Genomic DNA, 19,586 nt, shown 5'->3' on the forward strand with positions numbered 1-19,586 from the left:
GGATATCGCACCGTGAAAGGAGACGGTGTCTGGTACGTTTCTGTTCACACCAGCTTTCTAAAACCATTTCCACTATCGTGAAGATGTGCGCTTGCAGATGCTTACCCTGAGAGCGTCGTGCCGGCCTGAAGCCTCAGCGCTGGCTTCTTTATCTGGCCTGCTGGCTTTGCAGAAATTATTCCTGGGTTTACAGCAGTATAGATGAAATCTCATCTTGGACTTCTTTTTTTTCAATATGTTGTCTTCTGATGCTAGGTTGATGAAAAATACAAAGATACCTAATTTACACACCTTTCATTCAAAAAAGGCTCTGATACTCATGTCACTTATGTCAGTGGTTCTACTGGGATCTTAAAAGAGGAAGCAATCTTAATATTTTTAGAAACACAAGATGTAAATTTTCTTTATTTTATAATCTGCAGTCAAAACCATTGGTAGTAATCAGCTTCATATTTCCACCCTAAATTCTAGCAGAAATTGACATCTGTTGTGAAACCAAAAACTGATGCTTGAATGAAAGTGATTCTGCTTTAAATTTAAGTGTGCGCAGAGATTACATCCAGAAGAGCATCTCTGAGTTGGAGTCAAGTTTGTAGGGATATAGCAACAGCCTGAGGGTAAATTCTTTTTAAAGAATGTTGATATATAAGTCTGTTTAAAAAAATAAATAAAGGGAAATTTGGTCAATCTTTCATCTCTTGAACGAGATACAGACTTTCAGGGAGATTAGAACCACCATCTTAACTTTGCCTGTTGGAGCTGCAAACACAGTGCACTGAAGCTATCAGCACTTCACAGTTCCACTTTTTGGAGTCTTAAGGAAGAATATTTGTTCATCTGAACCTCTTTCAAAAAGAAAAGTCAGTTAGTAATCTGCTGTAGATGGTTTGATGTATAGATTAGCTGCACAGCTCTCTTTCATGAAAGTCTTGTCTTTTTTTATATACAAACTTTATGAAGTCCACAGACTAACACTGTGACTGGTTTTAATTTTGAAAAGTTAATGAAAAAGGGAAAGGATCCATTATTTATTGCTTCCTTGAAAGCGTGACTTACCCACACATCCAGAACTGCAAAGCTTCTGGTTGAAAAAGGGGTTTCAGAACCAAAGAACCTTAACGTTCTTGAAAGAAAATTGGAATGTTTTTTTCTTTATAATACAGTTTTGGGGGGAAAAACAGATTTTTTTATGAAAATTCTCCATTTCCTAATACATTTTTGCACATGGAAAATGAAATTGTAATTGAATGTATTGTAAAGCAAGTTTATCCAAACTCTATTTCAGCTGTAGCATTTTAGGAACTTCATTTTTCTTCTCAGATGATAGTGATGCTTTTTCTCATCTGTGATAATCAGATTTTTTTCTTCTTAATAGAGTAGAGTTAATGTGGTCATTATTTGCAATTAAGTAGGTTTCTTTTATCAGAAATATAGGTTAAATGCTACCTCCTAGTGTTTACTATGGTTTTATAGTTCTAAAATTCATTAAAGGAGATACACTTATGAGTGCCTGCAGTAGAAATTTCTTTTTAACAAAATCCATGCGAGTGGAAGTCCCTCACATCACAAAGCCGTGCTCCAGCAATGGGAAGGGCCTTAGCCACCCATACTTCAGATGTATTGGAATTTGAAGAATTTAATTCCCTGTCTGATAATCTGATCTGACGATGACAGTGTTTCTTCCTAAATTAAAACTGAGACCTACTACGTCTACACTGCCTTACCTCTGGCATCTTGCTAGTGACTCTTGAAAAACAAATCTTTAACATTGTAGATTTCTGATGATCTACAGAAAGACTGTTACACTTCCAGAGGAAGAAGAAGGTGGTCTATGTCCTCGTAAGATCAGGACGGATGCCATGCAGAATCTGAGAAGTACCTTTCCTTATTCTGTTGATTTTAGCAGTTGGGAGAAGAAAAAAAGAAGAAAAAAAAGCTATCTGAGAGCTCTGGGCACATGTCGAAAAATTGGTGCAGCTCTGCTCCTGTCCTCTTTCTTGCGTTTGAAGAATTGGATTGAAGAAGAGAACAGAAACGTATTTGCCATGAGGCTTGGGGTGCAACCTCATTTTTTGATTCCTCTAGGGAAGGCCCTGAGGGATAAAGTTGCTTTCCTTCTCATAAATTTCTAAGAAAGAGCTTTCTGAAAGTGCAGACTTCTTTCCTAATCCCTTAGGTGCCTAATCTGCAAATTTCATGAAACTCCTCAGTGCTATTGCAGACTCTGACTCCCATTTTAATCTCTCTTTATTTGTTATTAGATTATTACTATTATTATTAACTTTCCAGCACCTCTGCTGGTAACTGCAGAATAATATAGGAAAATAAACTACACAGTGGAGGAAATGTAAGGAGAAGTTGAAATGCGGTAAAAGAAAACATACGCACTAGTATGTATTTGGTACGGAAGTATAAAAGCGCAAATGGCATATTTTATATGTAGAGTATTTACCTATGTGTAATTGGTATATCAAATTAATTTTCTGTTTTATTAAAATAAATGCAACTTTAAATCTGTTTTGGACTGTGATAATTGTGTAGCTGGTGATAAACAGAAGACTTACAGAGCAAATTAATAGCCAATGTAATGTGCTTTTGCAAATTAATTGAATTTTGGTCTCTTTCTCAATGATTTTCATATGAATGCTAACTGAAGTTTAATGTCTTTAAATTATATTGTCCTAGGAAAGATGCAACATGTTCTCAACATGAAAACAAGTTTTTTTAAAAAAAAGACTTTGACTAAATGGAATGTAAACAGAAAGAAATTCAGAAGCTTATCTAGCAGGTTGTGTTACACAAATGACTTTATGGAGTACCTTAAGATCTCCGTGCGTTTAATTCTCAAGTCCAGTGTACAGCCAGTAAACCATGGTGCTCGGGTGAGAAATGAGAAATTTTAAGGGCCGTTGAACACTCTGAATTTTGCAGAGTGCTCAATAGCCCTCAAAATTTCTCGTTTAGGAGGGTGCATATGTACCGCTTCAAAACTGAGTGGGAACTTCACTTTCCCATTTGATTTACATTTCTCCCTCCCCCCCTTCTTCCTCCCTCTCAATCTTCTTATGGCATGAGTAGCTGCCCTTACCTTCTTCTCATTTTGAAACATATAAAATGTACTTGCTGATTAAGCTATTGGCCCAAGTTTGAAGTGGGGAAACCACAAACACAGGTTCAGTGATAAATAGCACACTAGAACATCCTGCACCGTATGGTGACCTCAAAACCTGAGCGCTGGGGGGTTTTTCACCTGCATTCCTGTTGTCACTCCTTCAGGCACCAGCTTGGGGACTAATGTCAAACAACACTATTCAGGTTAATACAAGGTTTTTTTTTTCAGTTCTGTAATTCCTTTCATTATTGTTCAGGATGTTTACAGAGGATCCAAGAGAGGATCGGCTCTCTAGACTCTGGTAGTCCTGTTACTCTCAAATAAGTGTAAAAGAGGAAGGACACTGGCCAGAAATGAGTAATATGGATTTGAACTTCCAATATATTGTCATTTTCTCCATGCTTTTCAGCTAAGTAGGCTCCCTGCCCCCCAGTTTCTGTTTACAGATTTGCTTTATAATTTTACTGCTGTGGAGACAGAGCAATTTGTAAGTTTTCATTTCGATAATTGATTTTGTGTGTTTTTGAGGTTGTTTTTTTCCTCAGAATAAAAAGAACTGCATACCAAGAGTTGAGGATAAAATAAATTTGTAAATAGATGAAGTTAAAAGAAACTTTTAAAATATGCAAGCCAAAAGTACTTAGCTATATAATAGAGTTCATAAAATGGATATAATAGCAACTCATCAAACTATTCCAGTTTATAAACAATCTTGTGTTTTTGTGTAAGCTTTTTCTTTAGCTGAACAGGTAAGTTTATTATGTAATAGGTATTATTATTTGCCATTTTGTTATTAATAAAGAATAACATTTTGCCTTAAGGGAATAGGAAAAATTGAAAGGAAGTTTCTTTATGGTTGGTGGTCTTTGTTTATTCACTAGTTTTGTGATTCTTTTATCTACTTTGTTTTGGCAGTCCTTTTTCTTTATGTTAAATATTTTATTGAAACAAAGATTTCTTTATTTCCTCTCCTGGGCAGTTCTTTGAAATCAGCCACATCCTTGGCAATTGGCAGCAATGCAGAAATTCCCCAAATCCTGCAGGTCTACTCAAGTTTGCAGAACTACTGAGCTGCCAAGGAGGACCTCCATGCTCTCTCACTCGCTTAATTTTTTTTTGCTGCTGTCGGAGAAACGAAACAGGGGTGCGCAGAGTGGAGCTGACGCACAGACACGCCTGCCCGTTCAGAGGACAAGGAGGTGGTCCTGAAAATGCACTGAGATAAATGCTTTACATAAATACGAAAATCCAAACTGTAAACTGTTACCTGCACCCGTGGCTGAGCTGGTGCTGCGCTAAGTCCCCGTGTGGGCAGGGAGAAGGCAGAAGCTGTGGGCAGCTGCCTGGGGCAGTAAGCAGGGCGGGAGCAGGGCCGTGGGCACTGCCCGGCCACTGCCTGGGTCTCGTAGCACCAAGGGCACCTTTAAGAGCGGCAAAGGCACCGTTGTCCAGGGGTAAGACTGCTCTTCGACTGCTCATCTGTGAAGATTTTGTTCAAGAGAAAAACATGTTGCATAAGGGCAGAAAGAAAGGATCTGTTAATTGAAATGCTAAATTTTTTTTTTTTTTGGACCCAGACTTCTTTCCATTTCCCGATAGCATAAAATACTTTACATTCCTGTATACGTTACTTTGATTTTAACTTTCTAACAAAAATAGGGGATGAAATACTTGTTTTTTAACCTTTAACTTAGAATGGGCTATTCCGCCAGGCCCCAGGCATAAAATCCTGTTGTGATCCTCCATATAAATTCATAACTGCAACCTTTTTTTCCTCTGTCCGTAGTTTAGGCAAAAACTTGAATTTCATCTTAGTATTTCCTCATTCATCTTCTGTGTGTGTCTTTTTGGTGTACGATAGACTTTATGATGGACTAAATCTATCATAAATCCACTTGAACTTTATCTCCTTGTGGAAATAAGTAGTATTTTAGGTAACAAGGTTAGGTATGCAGACTAAAAGCAGCCACTTTTGGCACTCTAAAGTGCTTTTCAGAAAATGCATCCTGTGGGAGTTAAAATACTACAAAGGCTTGTATACTTCAGAAATAGACTGTTAAGGGAATGCATTGTGTTGGATGTCAGTTGAATATGAGTAATAGCATAAAGAAGTCAATTTCTGCTGCTCCACCGGAAAAAAAATAGCTACAATATTGAATATGCTAGCTGCTACGTTTTGAATTAACATACCAAGCAAAGGGTAAATTCTGTGTTTTGTAAACATGTGTAATCTAATTAGCATTTGTGAGATTTAGTTGCGCAACTGCAAACGGGCAGAGGCTGGGCTGCAGGTGCCGGTGGCGGCTGAGCTGCCCGGAGCAGGCGGCAGGACGGGAAGGGCCGTGTCCCCGCTCCGCGGGGGCCTGGCGTCGGCCACGTGGCGCCGCGTGTGATTATGGGGAGGCTCCTTAACTGGTGAAAAGGAGGCAAAATCTGCTTCGAAGGGAAAGGAGGTGTGTGCAAAACAGCTCTTAAGATCACAGTTTTAGTTGACAGGAGAAGAAATAATCCAAGAGCCTTGCATTGCTGTCATACTTTACACAACTCTTAAGTTTGCAAATGAGAATAAAACTGTTCTTTGAGAGAACAAAAAAACCCATCGTGGGACAGGTTCATTGCAGGTTGTTTCTGTATTATGAGACGAGCCGTAAGGGGCTTGCTGGAGTTTGCACCAGCAAATTGGCCTTGCTTCTTTCGGATTCTGCGCGCGCAGGAACGGAGTCCGGCCATTGCAAAGTAGGCACGTTCTCTTGCTCCAAGCTGAGCAATAGTCTCAACTGTTAGGATGGTGAAATCCAAAAATCAGTGCAATTGTTCTCTTAGAGTATGCCCGTTTTAATCAAAATTGAGACTGTTACCAAGGCTGGTAGCGAATTCTGTTGGCCCTCTTCTATTTCATGAGGAAATAATATTTTTTCAATATAATTTTTTCTTAATGTACTGCAATAAACGATCATTCTTTGGAAATCTCTCTCATTACTGCTTATACCTACTAGTGTTTTTAAATACAGCTCTTCAAATGGATGAGCGTAATTTGCTTTCCCTGAATTTTAATGGTTTTAGCAGATAAATCTTAGTTTTCTTTATCATATTTTTCTTTAAATGGCAGTACTCATAATTCCCCCTTCTCATGACATCTGCTAAAGCATGTGTTAACCATCATAACTGTTTGATATAGTGAGCAGTCTGGACTTTATCCCTGCATGTGACAAGAGCTAGTTGCATTGCTGGTTGTGAGCCACTTGCCAGCGAGATTTGGCTTTCGCCTTTTTTTCAGAGCTCAGGTGTAGTATGCGGAGTGAAGCTCTTGGCGCTGTTTTATGGCAGTTCATTTCTTTTAAGCAGAACTTTTAATCAGCTGTTTTCCAAGAAAGCATTTACTTACTGTTTTTGTTACTGAATAATGTGTGTAGTGTACAGTTACATCCACAACTTCCCTTTAAATGCACAATATAATCTTTCCAAGTTGGAATCGAATGAGCCTGTTTACCCGATTCAGTCTTTATTTCATTGATACTGGGCACTGCATTAATAATCTACCACTGTTGTTGGCTTTTTAATTGTTGGCTCATGTATAAGTCTTTTTTTTTCTTTAATTTAGTCAAGAGTAAGAGTTGGCATGTACCGTTTGAGTTCGTGTTTTGTATAAAGAGGGTTTGTATTCATTTCATGTTTTGAAAAGGAAAGTAGAAGCTGGGAGTGTAGTGCGGTTATGATGGTTGAGTATTCAGCATCAATGTCAGCAGTGTTCACGTCATACAAAGATTTGGCCCATGTTGTCTAATTAAACCAAGAAGAGCTTGTTTGTTGTGTATATAATACAGAATTAAAGTGAAACTGAAATAAGGCACTGTATGAACAACACTATATTTAGTTACATGCAGTAACATTTTGTGAGATTGCTTCTGTGTATGTCTCCAATATCCAGTGAGCTTTGAAAATCTCAGAAAAAGGGGGCTTTTCTGGAGACTAGATGTTTTGTGCTTACCATCCTCACCACAGGCAAAGGACAGAAACGGGGAGTTTTTCCAGCGGCCCTTGTAGGGTTCAAGATTTCTCTTGCGCATCTGTGTAGGATGGAGAACCAGTAGTGACCCCCAGCTTCCATGTGCATCCGCCATCCTGCCTCGTACCCCGTTTCTTCCTCCTTCTGCCAGTCAGCCGCAGACAGCATGGAGGAGCACTGCACCATAGTGGTAGGGGAAAGCCTTGTGCGAGTGGTACGCGCCTGAATGCCAGGTTTTGCCCTTGCTGCCTGGGCTGTGCAGCTCCTTCCCACCCGTCTGGGCTACTTCCTCCAAACCATCTCTGTCAAGCCTCAGAGGCCCCCTCACAGCATTTGAGAGACTTGGAGAGCAGAGCTAGGGAAGGTGGCATCATTCTGGAGCTTCACAAGTGTAAGGCTGGGACCAAGTCCTCCTCCTGTGAGTCCAGGGCAGAGAAGCAGGGAGAGCAGTGAGGGAGGCCTCTGCAGAAAGCCTGGCAGCCGGCATGCTGCTCTGGCCACCCTGGTCCAGGCAAGAGGAGCGGGGCAGCGACTGCTGGTGCTGCTGGCGCAGGCCAGCCCTAGCAGTAACGCTGCCTCCTCAGCCATGGGGCCGCGATGGCCTTGCAGGACCCTTGCCTAAGGCCATGCTCATTTCTTTCTGTTCTCTGTCCTCCCATTTCCCATGCCCTCCCGAAAACATGCTGCCGTAGCAAAGTAATTTGCCTCAGCACCGAGCCAGCTCTTGGGGGTTATCACTGCAACGGAGACCTTCAGGATAGCGAAGTAAAGATACACAGATGAAGTGAAGACTGAGCAACCTCAGTGTATGATAGCTTAGCGTTAGGTCTGTGGATTCTGTTCAAGACCTTCAGGAGAGTACCAGGGCTTTCTGTCACCACTGAGAGGATGCTTAAAATGAGAACCGTTCCTCTCACTGGCTGGTAAGTGGATTAGTCTGTCAAATTAAGGCTTTAGTTAGGATGACAGTAGAAGAGAGCATTTGGTCTCCGTCTCTATCAGTGCCCCTTGTCTCTAATGTTTCTTTTCTAGAAATTGAAAAAAATACTGTATGCGTGTTTGAGATTGTATTTAGTCTCTCAAGATGGCATCCCAGGTCTGCTGTTCAATTAGGGAGTACGGCTCGGTAATCCTTATTTAATTAGAGCTCCTTGTCGTGCTCCCTGGGAGCTGCACTTGTAATTGGATTCGCACAAGTGAGAATATGCAGAGGCTACCTCAAAGGGAAGTTGTGCTTGGCTGGCGTGCGTTGCCTGCCCGGCGTTCGGCGAGACTCTTTCCTCTGCATATTCACACTACGGTTCCTGTCCTCCTCCTGTTTTCCCTCGGAGTCCTGCTGCCCTGCACTTACGGTGTTTAGTAGGAGCAACGGATGCGTTGAGCGCTGTACAACTCTAAATCCCTGATTGCTTGGTGCCGTGAGAGGGCACTTGTACAGTCCTGGTAGCCAGTGCTCTTCGGGGAAGTTCCTGTAGTTCACCAGCGCTGGAGAGCCAAGAGCCCTGGTGTGAATATGCAAGGAGAGCGCTCTCAAAGCACGCCTCCCTGGTAAGTAGCCTGCCTCTTCTTCTGCCTTTGACTGAAAACGTCAAACGTAATTTTGTAAATTCCCTATTTGCAAATACTGAATTCACTTTCCCTATCATAAAAAGTTTTGAGGTTTCTGATTTGTGAGATTAATTCTAAAAGCATTTCCTTCATGGCAAAAAAAAGAGAAAAAAGCAAGCATTTATCTGTCTTTCTAAGTCTTTAATATTTACTCAGTTCAGTTGTAAATTGATGTGGTACTATCTGCGTGGGTGTACGTGTAAATACACACATTTGAGCTGTAATATATATCTCTATCAGACAAAAAGGCACAATTATAGTACAGTCTTACATATTTTAGAATTACACTCTTTTAGATTTTATTATATTTAGAGTAGATCAGATGGCCACATGAGCCATTGACCAAGTTGCCTGTCCAGTTGGATTAACAGCGTTAATTCTCAAAACAGATTCTCCAGAACAAAATCAAGTGTATATTGCTTTTCTCTTCTAAATCTGTTCTTGCATCTTTTTTTTTGCAGACATGGAGTTCTGCGAGCCTCCCCACATCCTGTGCTCGGGCTACCAGGCCGACGGGCGCGGGGCGGCCGAGCACAGCTACCCGCTGGAGGTGGGCTCCGACGGGGACACGGAGACGGAGGGCGGCGCCTCGCCGGACCATGCCCTGCGCCTCTGGATGAGGGGGATGAAATCGGAGCACAGCTCCTGCTTGTCGAGCCGGGCAAACTCCGCCTTGTCCCTGACCGACACTGACCACGAGAGGAAGTCTGATGGGGAGAATGGTAATAAAGAGATGCATCTACTGCGCTAAAATAGTAGTAGTACTAGTGAAGTTGAACCTTTCTTCTTCTTCTTCTTCTTCTTCTTCTTCTTCTTCTCCTTCTTCTCGTTTGTTTTCATTTTCTTTTTTCTTCCTTCCTTCCTTCCTCCTTAGGTCTCTGTATTATATGAAAGGTAAAAAGTATATTACTTGATACTTGTGTTTATAGCATAAACTTACACTTGTCTTACCCTAAGACAAAAAATGAGACAGTGGTTTTGTTAAAATGTGTAATTCTTCTAGAGACCAACTACTTTCCAATCTTTATGCAATAGGAAGTATATCAATTGAATTTAATGGCCTAGAAATTAGGTTCTAAATAAATTCCTGTTTACACGTTTCTATCACGTATATTTTGTGTACGATCCATCCTGCACGTGCTGGCTCCTGAGTGCAGCTTTAAGACTCTGCAGTCGGGTGGCTGCAGAGAGACTACTTGGAGTCCTAAGTACTAACTTCAGCCATCATTTCGGGCTAAGACTCAGTTTGGGGCTAAGACTTTTGGGCTGTGCGCACAAGAACTGAACAGGGCCCTTTCATATCTCCTTTCTGTGTTTCTCTGTGCGTGGAAGGTGGGATTTCAGCTTAGATTTTTATTTTTAACTATTTGTTCTGTTCCAGGATTTTTTTCTGCTTATGTGCGTAGTGTGTCACAGAAGGAAAAAGTGTGTTTTTAGTTGCATAACAGAGGGTTGAAAATGGGATTATTATTTATCTCAGTGCATCAAGCTGAAAATAATGAAAATCTGCTAAAAATATTTCCTACAGTGTATAGTAAATAAACAAATTTATCATGTCAATATCAGCAAGTTCAGTTTATTTCTTAATTTCTGTGTTTAATAGCTTCATATTAGGGCAGTTAAGTTTTTTAAGTAGTTAAGAAGAGATCAGGGAAACAGTGAAAATGGCACATGTGACTTCAGTGTTGACAATGGTAAATGTTAGTGCATCTGTAGTAGTAACGTGCAAGAGAGTTCAATTACTAATGAATAATTAAGCATAACCTTTACTTAAACCCCATAATCTTTGTGATGCTAGTGGTCTGAGCGCGGATAACTGAGATCAGCGCTATCCCTACAGCTGTAAAAGTGAACTGATGATCATGAGACTTTTTTCAGTCTGTTTTCTCTGCTCTTTGTCAAACCCAGTGTGTCAGTGTTCTGGGTAAGTGCCTGCTCATATGCTGCCTGCTGCTGTGAAAATACATGCTCTAATGTAGAAAAACAAGGTCACTTAGAAATGTGTACATGGTACACTTAGAACAGAATATCAGTATCTAAGACTACTAGGAAATTTTAAGTACTGGGTCAAAAAATTCTAATTTTTCGGCTTTGACCTGTGTAGCTTATAGGACCTTCTTACTCTTAAGTAGATCATGGAGGGTGCATATTTCCTCTTGAGTTTATTTATAACATGATATGTATTTATTGTGTATTCTGAGTAGCCACATTTGAGAATTTACTTGAGGACTGTTTTTATTCCCAGGCACATAGACCAGGTCTGAAATAATCACTGTTTAAACACACTCTCTGGTTGTTTTGGAAGCATTGAACAGATTGTGTGAAACACCAACATTCCCATTTAAATTAGTGTTGTCAGTGTTAATGGCAACTAATAATAGCCTATTAGTGCACAAACTGCCTTCAGCTTTGCCTGAGGCTAAGCAAAATATATTTTAACTGCAAGTAATGAATGGCCAGTTTCTTGGGTATCATTGGTTATCTCTGTTATGGTATAACTAGCTCTATTTTATCATGAACAGTGTTACCCTACAATGTGTGAATGTAGACTTCCAACAGAAACACTGCAAAACAACAATATTAAGTATAGTTGCTTTATTTCATTGAAGGAAACTGCAGTTACCCTTCATTTAGCGGAATGATGATATCTGTTATTGCAGGAGTTCAGTTATTTAGTCTCTGGGAAGACTGAGCTGATACGTACTCTATGTTACAGCGTACTCCAATATCTACAGATACATTTTTAATTAAATTACAGTATCTTGGAATGAAAATACAGGCCTGAAACTACTTTCATAGTGCTTTCTACTGCTTCTGAGAACTGTATGAAGATGCACTATTGTGTTATGTTGAGTTTGCTTCTGTTTTTTTGTTTATATGAAGTAAAAGATCTGATCTGGGAGAGCATATAACCCTGATTTCTGGGGAGGGAAAAAATAAAAAAGGCTGTTCTTTGGTCATATATCTAAAAATACATCATATGACACGGGACTGCATCTTGGGCTAGCTAGCGTGTGAATGAGACTAAAGTTCTTTTTGCCTCCCTATATTCTTCCCCATTAAATGGTTCATGCAGCCCTTATGTTCTGTTTTACAACTGCATAGGTATCCTGTAAAGCAATGTATTGTATCCCAAGCTTATGCCATGCAATGCCTACTAAGCATTTTTGAATCACATTTGACTTGTTAGCACAACCATCTGCTCTTTTACTTTTAGGTACCATATCTCAGCTGAGAGGTGGTAAGGAACTTGAGCCATCTCTAAAATAACAGAATTTTTAGCCTATTTCAAGTTCAGTTGGATTGTTTTGAACTGTTTTAAAGGCTAGCTTGTTCGGCTTAGCTCTGACATGGACCTGGATATTTTTATGCGATTAATTACCCCTCTCTACTAAATGGTGAGAACCAATAGCAGAAAACTAGCTTCCAGTGTAGTATGAAATGCATCCTCATTCTTGGGGGTAGATACATGCTCCATTCCTCTGGCTGCACAATTTTATGAAAGCTGGACTTTGGCTATAGTTCTCAGTAGATTCTCTGAGATTTGTAGGCAAGAAATGAGGGTGTTTGTACAGGCTGAAGTACGACTAGATTGATCATGGAATATCACTTTGGGGTGCTTAAGATCTGGGCAGGGGATTTTTTTTAATAACATATTTGTCTTTTTTAAAACAAAACAAGGGAAAAAAATTAAAAAATAAATGCTATGCACAGTTTAGAGTTTCCATTTTCCCACAGAAATTATTGGGAAGCCTCTTAACATCAACATTCAGGATCAAATTCTATTTGGAGTAATAAATGTTTTAATAATATCAAGAATTTTAAACAGCAGATTACAAAGACAGAATAAAATATTAGCCAGATGTTAATAAGTAGAAGTAGTAGAGAACTAAGGAACACTGAAGATAAGTTACTTTCTTGTGTTCACATAGTGAATCAGATGTTCCCTAATTCTCACTCCTGGGACTAAGTTTTGATTTAAAATATGCCAGTTAAAATCATGCATAGCTTCACCGAAGTTAATATAAGTCAATTCAGATGAGATCAGAATGCAGTTCCAGCATTCCAGCCTGGATGGCACATGCCTGCCTCTATAAATCCTTATTGTGCTAGGTTACAGATTAAAGCTGAGTTTAATGACACAGAAACATGTAAGATTAATATTGTGTAATTCACCTACATATTTGTTTTACATCGTGGGAGCAATGGTCCATTTAATAGAGCTCTTGACTCCAATTCCCTAAATCTTGGGGGGGGGGGGGGGGGGGGGGGATTCCATCCTTTGATTGCTGGGCAGGTGGGTGGCTCTGAGCAAGTCACCTCAGCTCTTTGCACTTCAGTTCCAGGATCTGTTAAAGGGATAAAGATGCTTAAATAATAAAAGAAATGCTGAAATTTTAAATATGCAGCTTTGTGAATACTGTAGTTTTTCAAACATGGGGAGAATTTAACTAAGGACAAGATTCTGATTTAATTTAGAGTGGGTGTCAATAGATCTACTGTGAAATCACACCTATTTAAATTAGACCTGAATTCAGCTCTTCATAGAAGTGTTGTGTTTTAATGCAAGACAGTGAGAGCTTTGGGATTAATGTTGCTGTTATTTACTGTTCTTTTGTAAACAAGTCAGTCATTAAGCTGGTCTCTCACTTTCTCAATTCTCCAGGAAATTATTGCCAACAGCTACATTATAATAACAATACATGTGCTGAGAAATTACCCACGTGACTCCCTGTGCAGGACTCTGCTTGTAATAACTGTGGCTGTGTCTGAAGTATTTCCATTAGCTTTGGTCCTGTCGCTCTCTATCTACAATGGAGCAATTAAGAAATCGAGTTACTAATTTGCAAGTAGAGCAGTTAGGTCAAATATATGTAAGAAGCCTTGAAAATATAAAGGTAAACATCAGTCTTAATCCCCTTTTATCTGAATCATTTAATATTTTCCTCTCCATTCCTAGCGTTCCTTGTTGTTGCGGCATGGATTGTATGTAAAATCATGGTCGTGCATTGGATGTTTCCAGTCACCCACAGGATTTGGGCAACCACATAGTTTACACAAAATGCAAATCCCTATGGTGAAATCCCTTGAATTTGTGGAGTTTTAAGATCACATCTCAGATAGTTGACATATTCTCTAAGATATTTGATAGAAAAGGGCCATTAATCCTCTCAATACAAGACTTCTTTTGCTTCTGTCATGGTTTTTTTTTTCTTTTCTAGTGCTTAAACAATATTTTTATTGGTTGCTTCTACTACATTCATCATTGTTTCAAATAAGCCTCCTCGGTGTCAGAGGAAGTGCGTGAATCTCTGCAGTAACATAGCAGTACTTTTGGGGAGTGTTGGAGTATACATTGACATTTGACAACTCCAACAGAGCAGTTACATAATGTAAGATGCTTTTTTCCTTTAGAAATGTTACTGTCTCACAGGAGACATTTAAGTCATCTGAATTGTCTTGGGTAAGTATGAGATGCTTCTATAACACCATCTCACCTGTAATATTGTGAAAGCTTTGCATTCATGGAATTTCATTTACGAAATTGCTCACATATGAAAATCTAGTTAAAAATGAATTGTGGGGAAAAATTCTGTCCTTTGAAATAACTGTCATCATTAGTTTTGCTGACTGACAAGGGTATTGCATCTGCATATCTGTTTCAGCCTTTACAGTTTTCATATGATATATTAAAATCAGTATACAGTGGTGTTAAAACACTCCCTTTCTTTTTTGTATTTATTTTGTAACCCCAATGAACATTCATTTCAGGACAAATATCAAACAGTATTTAGTATTTTGCATTAAACACAGTGAAAAAATATTTAGAATATAGCAGAAATATTTTTGATATTCCAGAATCCATATGACCCTTGCCTACAGCATAGTAAAATGCAGCTATATATTTACCCAAGATTGTGTATTATTTTTAGCCCTGCAGTTTTGTTTTCTTTTATTGGTTACTAAGAGAGGGGAGGGAGGGAAGCTTGAGGAGAACAGTCAGGACTAATTTGTATCTCAGAGATGAGTAACTTGGCTCAAAAGCTCAAAAAAAAAATCACTTGGCTTTCCTCCTCTGTGTTATGCAGGGGGGATAACACATATGGCTAAGGAGCCTGTAGCACTGTAATTACTGCTCCCTCTTTCTTTTGGATCCTTTTGACTTTTGTTGGTGTAAATGCGTGTGCAGGAAAAATACTCCCACAAACGTTGCACAACGCAAAATGATGCTGCAGTGCTGCTGACGCTTGTGGGAACTCGGTTTACCTGGGCTGCCCCGGAGGGCGGAGGTGAGACGGGACAGGCGGAAAGCGCCTGGCTCCTATCAGAGTGCTGCAGTGCAAAAGCACGAGGATCAGCTGCCCCTTCATTTTGGCAAGCTCCCTGAGGATGGGGGGACCCAGAACAAAATACTTTTTATCTGTTTCAGTGTGTGTCATTAACCCTACGTGAGAGCAGGTCCGATTTAGGATATTGCTGGGAACAGTTGCATTCTAAACAACAGACGTGTCTATGCTGATTTTTTTTATGTTATTTTATTATTATTTTTATAAAATGTATAAAATTCAGAAGTAATTTGCTAGGTAAAAGAAGAAAATATAATGAAGTTGTATTATTAATTATATCACTTAACAGTGCAGGAATTCTTATGCATATTGTTTGAATCTGAAAGGTAGGAAACCTGCCTGTAGTGTTTGATTTTGGAAATAGTGTCATATAAGGAAAAGCATGTACAGTTAATATCAGAGTTTTGGGTATTTGTGGAAAGGAAGAGGACTGGTAGAGCTGCAACCAATGTTACGATGACATTTGGGAAGGGAATTACCACTTTTTCAAACCAGTATAATTACTATGCTAAACCTTAGCTACTACATCAAACTGTGTAATTTTGTAGTTATACTGTAAAGATTTTCAAAGATTGTTATAGTTTATTTCATAACTGTATAATCTTCAAAAAGTCGCAGTCCCGCTAAGAAGATCTGACAGTTGGAACATGTTTTTCATCAAAGTCGGGGATGTTCCGCTGAAAGCTGCACGTAAAACAGGAGTCCTCTGAATTCTGATCACAGGAGAATTACACTTAAGGCTGCTAGATAAATAAGGTCAAATTACTCTTGTGGGTTCCTCAGCCAGTGAGATTTTTAAATACGGAGATACCTAGGCTCTTTTTTCCCCAGCAGAATGCTTTTCATCTGTTCCAAATAGAATTGCTGTAAATGAGATAGAAAGAAAGGATCTAGGAAATCAGCACAGGATTGGTAGAAAAGTGGAAAATACTGACAAATTATCCTTTTAGGGATAGCAAGATTTAATCTAAATAACATTTCTTCATGACAGTATGAGAGCTTCTGAGAATGTATTAGGTCAACCTACGGATGACATTTAATTCGTGCGTTAAATTACAGAGGAAAGTCATATTTTCCATTTTCAGGTTTGATAGTATTTCATTTCACATTGTGGTGGGAGTATGATGAAGATCAGCATAAATCTGTATTTTTCAGAATTACAAATATTGTCATATCCTCATTTTACAAAGGAGAAGTATTGATAGCAGCAAATAGCCTTGGTCAGAGAGTTTAAAAGTAAATGGTAAAAGGTGATTGTGACCTTCATAGTCTTCTAAAAGTGAAAGAGAAAACAAACATACTAGGCCCTGTATTTCTTTTTTCTGCAATAGAAGGTAGGATAGGAATCGGAAGTTGTATATGAAATTACAGTTAGTTTATACAGAATAATACAGAATGGAATACTGCTTGTTTCTCCTTGCTTTCATATACAGGTCTTACAAAAAGTAACACAATGTTTTAGATATTAATTTTGTTTTCTTCAGTCATATCTAGCTCTGTGCACAATTTCATATTCTGTAACAAGCTTAAGAGGAATTGTGTATAATTAGCTCTTCTGGAACACGGGTCCAGGAGCACTGAGTAATTCCTTCAGGCTGCTTCCTCTCCCTAACAGATGTTTTTGAGTAATATTTTAATTAGATTCACATTTTCTGATGACTAGTTATATTGCCAATGTGGTTCCTTTATCTTAAGCTTTTACTCCTGATGATTTGCAATGTAAATTCTATACAGTGTTTCACAACACTGACTTTGGATCAAGCAGCACATGTTGGCATCTGATGGCGAGTTACTCATCACGAGCGGCATTGGCAGTGCAGGGGAGCAGCCCTTCAGGCACAGAGACCGGGGTGCCTTAGAACAGCTCTGCTCCTCTGGCTCCGGTGTTGGCCAGAAAAGGAGCTAGAAGAAGTCTTGAGGAAGACCTGCATGTAGGAGAAAATGATGAGTTGAGGATGGCTTAGGAGGGTGAAGGTGTGGGTATCAGGTCAGAGTTTTGTTCAGATTGATCCACCAGAGACTTTGCTAAGAGCTAACAAGAAAATGTATGAAACTCACGGGACCAAAGATAAGATAGGGGCACGCTGAGCTGTGTATAGCATTTATTATGGTCCACAGTGCTGCTCCCTTGCCACCTCCCCAGTTTTGTACATTAGAGCTTTATATCTTCTCCAACACAATTAGAAATGTGTAGTAATCAAGAGAGCATGGTACACTGGAAAATTTTTCTTAAGCTAAGAGAAGGAAAAGCATCAGTATTTCAAATAAAGGCAAGTTAAAAGAGATAATTATCGGTTCCTATTTAATTTCACTTTGTCCCCAAGTGATACCCATGTTATAAAAGTTTGAACACATGCATATCAATGATTTTGAAATATTTTTGTGACTGTAGGTACTAGGCTTTCTCCCTATTTTTCTTTCTCTGAAGACCCCATTTAGTTTTATGCTGATTATGCTAATGATTCTGCAGAGAATGACTCCAGTTTGATACAGCCAATGTTGTCTCATTTTGGGGGTATATTTGTGGAGGAGTTGAATGTTACCGATGAACTACTAATTTTCTTCTGGCTTTTAAATCTAGTCATTGCAATGAGCGTTACTGAATGTTGCTTTGGGCTTGTTTATATAGCTGCAGTAAGCATGTCACTTGTTTTGAAGCTGCAATGAAATACCGCTTGTAAATGAGCTTGGATTATTTTATGGTGATTTATTCTTGTCTTTTCCAAAATACTGTTACATTTCCCTGTCATTCAAGTATTACAGCCACGGGAGGGTGAAAGGCATATCTTATGCTGGCATGAGTGGAACAATTTCTTTAATGAACCGCTGTCCCTAGAAGAACTTCAAGAAACTTAGGAGCAGCAGGTGAAAGAGACTGCTTGCTTGTGCTGTGGTAAGTTAGCCCGGGGGACCTTCGGCGTGCTGTCACTCCGCTTAGCCACAGCTCACTGGTGGGAAGTTTAGCATTTGCCATAGTGTTAGGTGGCTCCCTGAAGCAATGCCTTTGTCTTACGGGGAGGCAGCAAGGAGAAAAAAGGGTCTGTGCACCACAAACACACCAAAAGAAAAGTGTAGTTAGCAGAGCAAAATACATTTAATCAAAAGGGTATTGCTCATATTTTCCTATGTAATTGAAATGTATATGCAATACGATTTTCTTTCTCTGCCTACAATTATTTCGGGGTAAATATAAAATAAGACATATAGTTTCAGTGCACTTACATCCATGGTAACACTTGTTTTGACTTTAATGCCTTTCTCATTGCTTCATCCAACAGCAATTTAAAGTGGCCCTTTTGGTTTGAGAATGTCCTCATATTTCATTAACTTTTCCCCAAACAGAGCTTTTGAGAGTGCGTACCTGCTATTGCTCTGTTGTGTTAAGCCCTTTTAGAACAGGTATTTGACTGTTTGCTGAAGCGTGGGAATCAATGCATGCTCGGGACTCGTGCTTTTCTGTGTACTTTGCTATGGACAGATAAATTCAGTTGCACAATCACAAGATATTTGATGTAACTTACAAATTGATTCTTATTTCAATCGAATCTGCTTGGACTCGTGATATTGGGATCACAGAACAGAGCTGCTTGCTGCAAGTGCCTTGTTAATGGGTCCTGATGAGCAGTGCAGTATTTCTAGCTCAGCAGCAGAGACTTTTAATTTGCTTGCTTTATATTTCTGGCAGTACAAATTATGGATACTTGCAACCCCTTCAATTACCTCAAATATCTTAGTAGCAGAAAGTACCTGGGTTATAATTACTGTTATAGGTCCTCAAACTCCTTTGAAAGTTAATGGTGTGGTTTGTGGTTTCTTCTCGCTAGCAATCTGCCCGAACCAGATTTTACTTACTGCAGGAGCGCTTGATCTTGGGGGTTGTAATGGCTTATTTGCCCTGCAGTCATTGTCAGAAAGGGGTGCTGTTTTAGAATATGCTGCTAATCACAGGTGGGGTTTGGACACTGGCTATAAGGCATATTGCTCTTGGTGAAGGGAAAGTTTCCAAATTTGTTTTTAAGTACTTAAGAATTTTTTTCAGGAGACCAAAAGCCTCTGAATATCCTTGATGAGGAAGATGATAGTGATGGAGCAGCGTTTGTAGTCACAGAAACTGCTTTAAAAATGCTGAGATTGAGGTGAGGAATATGCCCTAGCTTCCTGTGATGGTCACCTTCCTGGTATAATTATAACAGGCTTAGCGTAGGTCCAGCCAGAGGTCATGTGTTGGGAAGTAAGGCGATGCACGTTTTGTTTGTAGTAGCTCGTTCAATTTAGTCCAGCAGAGAAAAGCCATCTTCGTGCATGGCTCTGCAACCCAGATTTCCCTTTTGGGGGAACTGTGCTACAGCACAGTCAATTTATTCAGGCTTTACTGTGCTATGTTGATTCTCAAGAAACATTTTTACCTCAGTAGCCTAAACGTGATGGGAGGATCCATCCTTTTTTGTTTTTGTGGCACAGTGAGAGGGGAAGCAGAAGCTGCTGCTCTGTGCACAGTGCTGCCCTCAGACTG

The 19,586-nt window shown here is 39.5% G+C and overlaps 1 protein-coding gene across 4 annotated transcripts in view; it reads left to right on the plus strand.

Annotated features, from left to right (window-relative positions):
* Positions 1-19,586, plus strand: part of TENM1 (teneurin transmembrane protein 1) — a 748,569-nt gene that overhangs the window by 517,691 nt on the left and 211,292 nt on the right. For all 4 annotated transcript variants that reach the window (XM_064518178.1, XM_064518175.1, XM_064518176.1 and 1 more), the window contains one exon: positions 9,188-9,448. In XM_064518178.1, the coding sequence (XP_064374248.1) occupies positions 9,188-9,448 (261 nt within the window). The remainder of the gene's footprint in view (positions 1-9,187; positions 9,449-19,586) is intronic.

Source organism: Dromaius novaehollandiae, chromosome 11 (assembly GCF_036370855.1).
Source record: "Dromaius novaehollandiae isolate bDroNov1 chromosome 11, bDroNov1.hap1, whole genome shotgun sequence".
NCBI classification, from domain to species: domain Eukaryota; kingdom Metazoa; phylum Chordata; class Aves; order Casuariiformes; family Dromaiidae; genus Dromaius; species Dromaius novaehollandiae.